The sequence below is a fragment of the Nelumbo nucifera genome, chromosome 5 (genome assembly GCF_055504915.1).
Source record: "Nelumbo nucifera cultivar China Antique chromosome 5, China Antique-T2T, whole genome shotgun sequence".
In the NCBI taxonomy this organism is placed as follows: Eukaryota; Viridiplantae; Streptophyta; class Magnoliopsida; order Proteales; family Nelumbonaceae; genus Nelumbo; species Nelumbo nucifera.
Window position 1 is genome coordinate 39,012,067 of NC_142653.1, and position 10,907 is coordinate 39,022,973.

Here is a 10,907-nt window from a genome sequence, read left to right on the forward strand (position 1 = left end):
GATTACTGGTTTTCCAAAAAATGGTAGTACTAGTACGGTTCAAAAAAAAAGCCCCACGGTTTAGCTAACCAAACCATGAGCACCCCTATCGGATGAATCAAATTTCACTGTGGACTGGACTTCAATTGGACAATTGTGACTATCTTGAGCTAGCTCAAATCTCAGGATTGGACCAAACCCACCCCAACATGCCTGACTTATATCCCTAATCTATAGGAGGTTTAAAGTAGCATTTTTTTTCATTACCTCTAAGCAACACCTTCACCAAAGACTAGTACAACATGACTACAAAATTAAATAAAGGTCATTTCCCAACCGTTGACAACCCTGGTATAGAAAGGAATTTGGCAATAGAGATTAGTGGGCCAAATTGAGGGAAGACTTTTTCTCCATCCATGAAAGGAGATGAATGTTTTGTTAACTTTTTTTTAGGGATGGAAGGCCCTTATAAATACCTAATCCCATCTCTTTCATTCTTCAACAAACCATTATCTTCCTCAAATACATTATTGTAGGAAATAAACAAAAAGAGGATGGTGGGCTTGTATAAGCTTAAGCTTACTCTTTTAGCTTCCCTGGTTTTTGCCCTGTTCCATGTCTCCCTTGCCCAAACCTCTCCAAAGGACTACCTCAAGGCCCACAACGAAGCTCGTGCAAAGTTAGGGATTCCTCCTTTGACATGGGACAACAAGTTGGCTTCCTATGCTCAGGACTATGCTAACAAGAGAATCGAAGACTGTGAGCTTCTACATTCAACTATGGACTATGGTGAGAATATAGCCACAGCCAGTTGGTCTATGTCTGCGAAAGAAGCTGTGGACATGTGGATTGACGAGAGACCGTTCTACGACCATGCATCCAATACCTGCAAAGGCGGAGATTGCCTGCACTACACTCAGGTGGTTTGGCGAGATTCTGTTCATTTGGGGTGTGCTATATCGAATTGTAAGGCTGGAGGATCCTTTGCAATTTGCCTTTATGATCCCCCAGGAAACGTCATTACCCAACGTCCATACTAGAGAGAGACTTCTCTACTTTCCATATGAGAATTTTCCATCTGTTAAACTACTTACCACAAAAAAAAGATTCTATTCATTTTTTGTGGTCATCCATCTCATTGCTTTGAATTATGTTGTTTGTAATTTTCAAGCCGTGTTTGGGGGTGCTTTTTGTTCTAAATAGGCATATGAAAAAGCCATTTTTTTTTTAAATGGGCTCACATATTGTATTTCTAATACTTGTGTTTATAGTGCAAGGCCCTTGTATATTTTATTTCTAGACCTTGTATTTGTTCTATACATAATTGTCTAAGCTAAAATTGATTTTTATTATTTTTTTTGTGCTTGACCAAACAACTATTTTTCTTGTGCAATAAACCAATTTGAGCAGTTCTTTTTTGCCAAACAATTTTTATGATTGGCTTTGAGTTATCCATTTTTTTTTTAAAAAAAAAAACGTACAAAAATCCCATTGGAGAAAATTTTCCAACTATGATTAGCTTCAAACTATCAACATAAAGAAAGAAAGGAAGCTTAATGCCTTAAATGGGTTTTAATTCAAAGTGAACAATAATTAATGGTTAATTGCAAAATCAAATTCTAGAATGTGGAGTTTCCTTTAGATATAGACCATGTCTTTTTTGTGATGGTGGGATGAGTGGGAACTCTTTAGGTTCTTATGCTTTTGTTTGTCTTTTAATGTTGGTTTCTTTGTGGCTATTGCTTCTAGGAGATGCCAGGTGAATCATTCTACGCTGAAGATGGAGTTAAAAGTTATCTTGGTTGCTGTTTCGTTTGCTTTCAACTAGGGGTTTCACAAAACTGTTATATTCTCAAACTCTTGGTTTAGAGTAACGTTTAAAAAGCGACCCGGATGGAACCGTTCTGGCCACCGGTTTCTGGGTCGACGGTCTGACCGCCCAATTCGAATGGATGGCCTGTTCTGATAAAAAATAAAAAAATGTCAAAAACCGTTGAATAGATCGACGGTTCAACCACCCGATCAACGAGTTATTGACTTTTTCAATGATTTATTGTTAAAGACCGAATTTGGTATAAAATAGAACCGGTTGCCTAAATGGTTCTCAGGCCGAATGGTCCGATCATCCAGGTCAATGGCAATTCAAAAACCATGATTTAGAGGGTGCTTCTTAAGAGCTTTGGCATTTGGTGGACCGTATTTTATTTTTGGTTATAAAAATGTTTGTAATCTATTGTTAACCATGAGGTAGCTTGAGGCAGCATTTAGCATTTCTTATTTTAAGGATTTATCTTTTTTTTTTTTTACAGTTAAAATGTAACACTGAATTTTAACTGCAAAAAAAATATGATAAATCCTTAAAATAAAAGAATGTCAAATGCAACCTAAATCTGTTAATATAGAATGAGTAATCCATTAACGGTTATTTTGAATAAATAGAACCAAGTGGTGTGGCACAAATTAAATAGAGGGTTCATGTAAAAGTTGGATTGAAGGGCCCTTAGAATGTGAATTTGTTCATACAATACCAAACCCTAGGGATTTGATGTTTGGGATCTTCTCATTGGGCAAAAGGATGTCACGTGGAGCCGTGTTGATTCCTTGTTGGCATTCAACACTTACTTGGACTTTGGGTGCATTATTAGAACTGGGGATGATTATTTATGACCACATCTGTCCTTTCATACACAAATTTCTGGGCCTTCACTCTAGCCCAGCTTGACCTGACCTGACCCAACCCCACATCAAGCTTGCACGTAGTGTGGGTAGGACCCAGGCCAAGCAAGACCTAGGCTAGCCTGGCCTATCCCCGAAATTGTATACATATAGTAGATATCTTGTATATTTATAAGTATATATTAAACAAAGATGGCCATGTCTGATGGCTTCTCCTTTCTCTCTTTACCCAAACAAGCTTGCTTCTCCTTCGTTCCCTCTCTCTTATAAAAAAAGAATCTTTTTACTCTTCTTTTGCCACCTAAAACCCCTATTTTCCTAATTTCTCTCTCTCCTATATATATATATATATAAACATAACTTTTTTTTTTTAATTTTGATTACATAAATCATTTAAGGGTCTGTTTTGTTCACAGTCAGAATCAGCATTGGGTTGGAACCGAAATCTTTTGGAATCGAAATCGAAATGGTGTATTCTAATAGTATGTTTGGCTCAAACAAGAATGAAAATGAAAATTGAAATCAGTTGGAATGGGATTTTCATTGAAGGAATGGCCATTCCCTCAACTGGGGGAATGTCATTCCACCAGGAATGAAAATGAAATTCCAATTCAGCCCAACCAAAGAATTGGAATTGAAATAACCCATTCCAATTTCGATTCCAAATCATCAACTGACCTAAAGTCTTAATTTTTTCCCAACTGATCCCACAAAAGCACGACCCTCGGGGTACTGTGGAAAACCCTCCTTCTACGAGGTCTAATGTTTGAGATTGTTAGTGATTCTGACAGTTGAACAGCATTTTTTCTGCACAGAATAGAGAATGATAATGACTGATTTTATTACTAGTAAATGTATACGTGCAACACAAGTCAAACCATTTTACCCAAATGATAGGGCCATTAGGATACAAGTTCTGTAAATTGGGCTAAATTTGTGCTCAACCTAGGCCCAACCTTATGCAATGGGCCTAAGACTCGAGCCCAAGGTTAATCAAGATCCATCTAACTTGGGTCCAATCAACATTGAAATTTGATGCATTCGGAGTTGGGCTTGGGCTTGGGCTTGGATTGGTCAGTCATTCCCATGCTAAAATTTGATATAAATGTATGTGTATATGTATACATGTATGCACATACATGTTTCTATATGTATATGTATGTATGTATATATTCAGGCCAAGCTCAAACTACCTAAGACTAGACTTAGACATAACTCGGAAATTAGAAAAAAACATAAACTTTTGAGCCCAGGCCAGGCCCAGCCTAAGGACCAAAATCCAACCCAATTCATTTAAAATTGTAAGTTTGGTTGGTCCTCTAGGCTTAGATCGAGCTTGCTAAATTTGCTCCCTTATGGGTTACTAACCACCAATTAGATCAAATATCAGTTTTCTTCTTGAGTTAGTTTAAATTTTTATTCTATTTCCATCATTAATATAAATGGTTCTTATTTATCACACTTATTTTTGTTTAATATGATGAAATACATAATATTACAGATGTACCCAAATGTTTTCTACAAATTATTTGTAATTTTTAAATAACAAATTATTTGTTATTTAATTATGACAATGTAGGTTGACCGATTTGACCTAAAAGGTTGAACCATTGACCCACCGCTTGAATAGGAATATGGTTTCATTTATGAGTCGGTTTAAAATTTGTATTTTGTTTCAATCATTAATAAAAATACTTCTTATTTATCATACTTATTTTTGTATACTGTGATAAATATATAATTTTAGAGATGTGCCTACTTTTTTTAATGTAACTTTCTTATTTTAATTTATTTTTAAAGCTTTATTATTTTACTATGAGAACATTGATTGCTCCATTTGACCTAGATAGTTGAATTACATAACTGCCACACTAACAAAGGACAATTTAGTTTTCATGTTGAGTTTGAACACATAGGTTTGTATTGCTAAATTTTTGGATATAAATTTAATTAGTAGAATTTATTAGTAAGAAACAAAAATAAATAAAGGATTAAAGAGGGGAAATTGAAATTAACACCTTAATGAGAGGAAATTGAATGAAGTGAAAGTAATAATTTAAATTACATGTTTTACCCTCACAATTGGAAGACCAAATTCAATAATATGGGTGTTTTGGTCAAGAAAAGATCTACAAAGCTCATTTATTTAATATATAGTAAATATAAGATTTAATGAGAAGAATTGAGAATTAATATCTCAAAAAACAAGAGGTAATGGAATAAATTTAATGTAAATAATAGCTCAAGTTACATTTTTACCTTCATAATAAAGACCAAATTCAACATTGAGGTATTTTAATCAAGAAAAATTTTAAAATCTAGACCTCAGAATAAAGGTTCCTTCAAAACATGCACTGTGCTTCTGTTTGAGGATAAGGTGACGAGCCACAAAATGCCAGAACATTAAAAGGAAATTTGTCACATAGTAAGAACCTGATCTCTTCATTTGGATAGGGAGCTATTAGTGTGGCAGTGGTATCTTTCTATGTACTATCTAAGATGTTTTTTTTCTTAAATAAAATGCAAAAATATTAAAATGTTTTTATATTCTACTAAGGTGTAAAAATGTAATAAGATAAAGGAAAAGCTCTACCTCTCACTGAGACACTTGATAGGAGTTGAGATCATAAAGTGGAAAGTTTGTCAATTGACGAGAAGGGTGTGTGGTTCGAGTATGGTTTCAGTACTCACAAAATCATCCTCACATTGTATTCACCATGGTTTTTAAAACCGATTCGATAACCGAACCAGTCAGGGGTCTGGCTACCGGGTTGAGTGGTCCATTCAACCCAAATGATTGGCCCGTTCTAATAAAAAACATAAAAAAATTGAAAAACGGTTAAAACCGTTCGAACCGTTTGAATGGTTAGAACGGTTAAACAGTCGGTTCAGCGATTTATTGACCAAAATTAATGGTTTTAGGGAAAAACGAAATCGGTCAGGTGATCGGTTTCCAGTTTTTCTGAACCCGTCTGATCCAGTCCAGTTTTGAAAACCATGATATTTACATTGTTTTGTAGCTATGTATGGAACATCTTCATATTTATATGGTTTTATTCGTGGGGAGATATTTCCAATGCACAACTACAAGTGGCTGTGAGCACACTATAAAGATGGTTTGTAGAGATGGCAATTTGGCCCATCCTCATGGGGCCCCATCCCAGTCAGGGCAGATTTGGGAAAACCCAAAATTCTGGGGATTGGGATGGTATACTATATTATAATAAGGGAAATTGTCAAAAACTCGCCATGAGTTTTCAACATTTATTTTAAACTCACCACAACTTTTCAAAATGTATATAACTCACCATGTCACTAATTTGAAGTTAAAGAGACTAATGACTATTAAAATATTACTATTTTAACCTTCATAGAAAAATATAAAATATATACATACGTTTTAATATTTAGATATGGAAAAAGGAAAAAGTTCAAAAAATATTTTCAAATATAAAATACATAAAAAATAAATTAGAAAAATATAAAAAATTATAGAAATTGCACACAAAATAAAAAATTATTTTCAAATTATATAAACTACAGAAATTGAAAAACAAAATCAGAAAATAAAAATTGTAGAGAAAACACCAAAAATTATAGAAAAACACAGAAATTGCAAATAAATAACAAAAAGATACAGGAAATTTTATAGATTGCAGAAAATAGATAAATGTAAAAAAACAGAAATTATAACAAAACACTAAAATGTTAAAAAAAAGAAAATTAAAAAAATGAAAAGACCCTTTTCCTCTAACTCACCATTCAAGGGTGATTTGGTCATAAAAAATGTTATTTATGTTGACGTGGACACCTTTGTTAAGAAACATTAATGGTGCACTTACGGAAGGTGAGTTTTGGAAAATAAAAACTTATTGACATGGTGAGTTTTAGACGTTTTGAAAAGTTGTGGTGAATTTAAGAGAAATGTTGAAAACTCATGGTGAATTTTAGACAATTTCCCTTATAATTATATTATTATTATATTACATAATGTAAAATAGTTGTAGGTAGGTTTCAAAAATATATAAAAAAATTGCAAGTATACAAGTAGGAATGACAAGGGCCGGACAAATTCAGGGATCCCCATTTAATGTGGGAATTGGGATGGGGTTAGGATTTCTAGGCTTGCTGGGGTTTGGAGTGGGCATTTAAGTTTGGGGAGGGGAATGGCAGAATGGGGTTAGGATTTCTAACCCCCGTTGCCATTCTTATGGTTTTGTGAGGATTGAATCTGGTTTAGTGTGGTTCATGGTTATTTTTACAACATTTTAAGAATCTTTTTTTTTGCAAGCCAATATCTTTTTGGGGTTAAGTACACTGTAGCCCAATGCAGAATTATGAATTACACCCCCCTATAAACCACATCCTGCCCGTGAATTTGGCATCTACCCACGGTTAGGATTCACCCCCCTGTACAGTGGGGCTAAAAATTTCTGAGCTGGACTGATCAGTCATTCTCCCTATTTTTTTGTCCAAAATATTTTAAAATATATTTTCGTAAAAGATAGCAAAAGGATCGGTTGATGGGTAGTGCTCTAACGGAATAAAAGATCCCATGATATTAAAATTATCTTATTTTGAGAAACATATTATTTATCAAATCAGAGTGGTGCAGTGGAAGCACGGTGGGTCCATAACTAGGGCTGTAATGGGATTAAACTCAGACCAGATGCAGCAAAAGCCGCATCGAATCCGATTACTGAGAACATACATCCAAATCCGATCCAAATTCTGATTGGATTTAAATTTAAATCTAAATACGATTCAAATTCTGATCGAATTTAAAGATTCAGATTCAGATTCAAATCCAAACAGACTTAGATCGGATTTAGATTTAATCTGACTCCGCTATAAATTTTCTAAAATATCAGTAAAATTTAAAAATTATTTATTTTTCAACTTTTATATATAATAAATTAATATAAATATACATATTAAACTTATTATATATAAATACAACATATAGAATATATTTTTATAATTTTAAATATAATTATATAAAATTAATAAATATTATAATATAATCAGATTTAGATTTTAATTGGATGGAATGGGGTCAAATCAGAACCCGATCCAATTATAAAATGTAACATCTGAATCCGATCCAATTACATAAATATATACATCATCCGAATTTAAGATAATTAATTCTCATGTTGGATTGAGCCTTGGATTTTCGGGTATCATTGACAGGCCTATCCATAACTCACATGTCCCAGGATCGAAACCCGTCTCTTGATAGACGATATTATAAAAATAATGGCTTTAATCTTTTTTTTTTTTAATTAGCACAAATTTTTGTACCGACCAAAAAAATAAACAAACCATGTTATCAGTGGGGAAAATGTACTTGACACAAAATGCCATATTTCTTTTACCTAACTGATGAGCTTAAAAAATAAACATTTAAACCGTTTTTTTGTTCACTTTGCATGTGCGAGTTGTTCTGATAGGCTACAACTTTTGTAATAGGGTTGACAGTGTTTCCCAACACCACCAGTATCTGAACTTCCTGAACCCAATGGGAATCCGTTTCTATTGTAAATCGGGATGGAAATCACTTTTAACCCTAACAGGGATTAAGGTCGGAAATGGGGATGAAGGGTCCTTGCCCCAAACCCGTCCCATTGTCAGTTTGCCATTCGTACTGCTTACATCTCAAAAAAAAGAAAAAGACTCAAACCCCAAAACCCAAAACCTTTTTTTTCTCGTCATGGACTCGGATGTATTCAAATTTTGAACATTGCATATGACAGACAGACAAATTGGCCCATTATTGTCACTGATTCAGCGCATCTGTCTAAACCACGGTTTTTAAAACCGGAACCAACAGAGAACCATTATGGGATTGTTTTCCGGTCAAACGGTCCGACTGTTTGGTTAATTGGTCCGCCCAAAACTGGTCCAAATGTTTCCCATATCTGTTTCTGTTCTGAAAGGGTCTAGTAATTGAAAGTCCTGGACTTGTCGCATTGGGAACAAAATTAAGTTTCATTGCAGTAAGGTAGATCAGGTACTCTCTTAGGTTGTCAATAGGAATTACAGTTCTGTGGGCCTGCTGCCCAGAGAGGGCCCAGCATGCTAAAAAGTAAAAACTTCTCTTGTTAAGAACTATCCCCTATTTTGCTGGTTGAAATTGTTTGAAATGACTCAGCTCTAAAGAAGTCTCAATTCATTGGAGTTGGAGATTGTACGACGCCAAAATGCCTGAAATCCTACTCCCAATGAGCAGGGATCCTCCCTCTGGACTCTGGACTTCCGTTCAGTTTGTGACAGCTGACTGGTTATCTCATCATACGTGTATACATATGAGAAGAGCATACATATTTACTAGTATATTCAAGTAAATCTGCCGCTCCTGTGCTATGATATTGAACCTTGAATATTGAGGGTCTGTTTGGTTCTCAGTCAGAATTGAAATTGAAACCAGAATTGGAATTAGAATGGTCTATTTCTATAATCTGTTTGATTGAAACAGGAATTGGAATGAGATTTCAATTCTGTTCAACAGAACAGTTGGAATCAGAATGGCCAATTCCAATTCTGATTCCAGACCCCTATTCTTGTGAACCAAATGGGCCCTGAGTTTTGAGGATGCAATATTAACTTTTAGGGGATGTTCGTTTTTTTTTTTGGACTTTGAGAGGGGGGGAAGTTGGTCAATTGGAGGATTTTGGTTTCCATTGACCAAGAAATCTATGTTCTTTTTTTTCAGATTTATGTGGGAAATAGAGAAAGTTTATTTTCCCGGGTAAGTGATACCCATCTCCTAAGTGGATAAATAACTTTCCCACATAGGGGAGAGTTGCCAACACTTGAATGGGACAAAAATGCCCCTTTTAATAATGAATTTTTATGGATAAATGGCCATTACCTTATTTATATGAGAAATTAAAGAACATGGGTAAATGTACTTACTTAGGTAAGAGTTTCATAGGAAAAATTTACCCAGGTAACTGCACTTACCCAAGTAACCATCCGAAAAACGAATAGGGCCTTAGGGTGTATTTGTTTTCTAGATTTTCAGAGGGGGGTAAGTTGGCCAATGGGATTTTGGTTCCCATTGACCAAGATACCCATGTTCTTTTTTTCATATTTATGTGGAGACCAGGAAAATTTTACTTTCCCAGGTATCACTTACCAAGGAAAGTGATACCCACCTGGGGAAAGTGATACCCATCTCCCAGGTGAGTAACACCTAGAAGAAGGTTGCCAACACTTAGATGGGATAAAAATGCCCCTTCTAATAATGGATTTTTATGACTAAAATAGTAATCGTCTTATTTACTTGGGAAATAAAAGAACATGGATAAATACACTTACTCAGTACGCATTTCCTAGGAAACACTTGCCCAATAAGTGTACTCACCTAGATAAATAACTTACTGAAAAACGAACGGAACCTTAAAGTAGAAATTTACCTACGCTTTTAGAGAGGGTAATAGAGCCATGGGCTTCCTTTCCACTATGAGATAACTACAACGGCCAGTCGGCCACTATCTATCTGATCCCCCAACTGATCAGAACAGGATCTGCTCCTCACATACGGACACCTCACAGGCACATCCACCGTGTATTGGAAACATCTCCCATGAATAATAGCTTATAAATATGGGAGATGTTCCCAATGCATGGTAGGATGCGCATGTGAGATCAGTGTGAACCGCCCTGTGTGAGGATTGAGAAGCAGATCCGGTCTCCAACTGATCAATAAGGATAGAACCGGAATTCCCTACGTTGTAAATGATTGTTTTTTCTTCAATAATATCAGCCTGTCTTGTGGTCCTTTTATGAGCTAGGTAAGGTATAATGTCCCCCTCAATTTTTTTTTGAGACCATAATGTAATGGGGCACCTTGTCGCATTCGAGTCTGAATTCTAAAAAACGTTTCATGACGCAGAAACCTCAATTGAGCTGAACCACAAATAATCACAAAAGATGATTTGTTCTACAAGTCAAAGGCAAAGTAAAATACCACAAAGGCCCCGTTCGCTTTTCGGTAAATTACTTACCCGGGTAAATGTCTCCCACGAAAGACTTATCCAAGTAAGTGCATTTACCCATGTTCTTTTATTTCCCATGTAAATAAGGCAATGGCTATTTTAACCATAAAAACCCATTATTAAAAGGGCATTTTTGTCCCATTCAAGTGTTGGCAAATTTTACCTATGTGAGAAGTTTACTCACCCAGGAAACAGGAAAATAAACTTTCCCTACCCACATAAATCTGAAAAAAGAACATGAGATTCTTG

At 35.1% G+C, this 10,907-nt stretch overlaps 1 protein-coding gene across 1 annotated transcript; it reads left to right on the forward strand.

Moving 5' to 3' along the window:
• The first annotated feature begins 533 nt into the window (after positions 1-533).
• On the forward strand, positions 534-1,019 carry LOC104606772 (basic form of pathogenesis-related protein 1-like). The gene has a single exon (XM_010272140.1). It carries the CDS (start codon positions 534-536, stop codon positions 1,017-1,019), a length of 486 nt encoding a protein of 161 aa, XP_010270442.1.
• The last annotated feature ends 9,888 nt before the right edge of the window (positions 1,020-10,907 follow it).

Bases quoted from the DNA above. Each gene is read 5' to 3' on its own strand.
- LOC104606772 (XM_010272140.1), top strand. From the start codon at position 534: ATGGTGGGCTTGTATAAGCTTAAGCTTACTCTTTTAGCTTCCCTGGTT.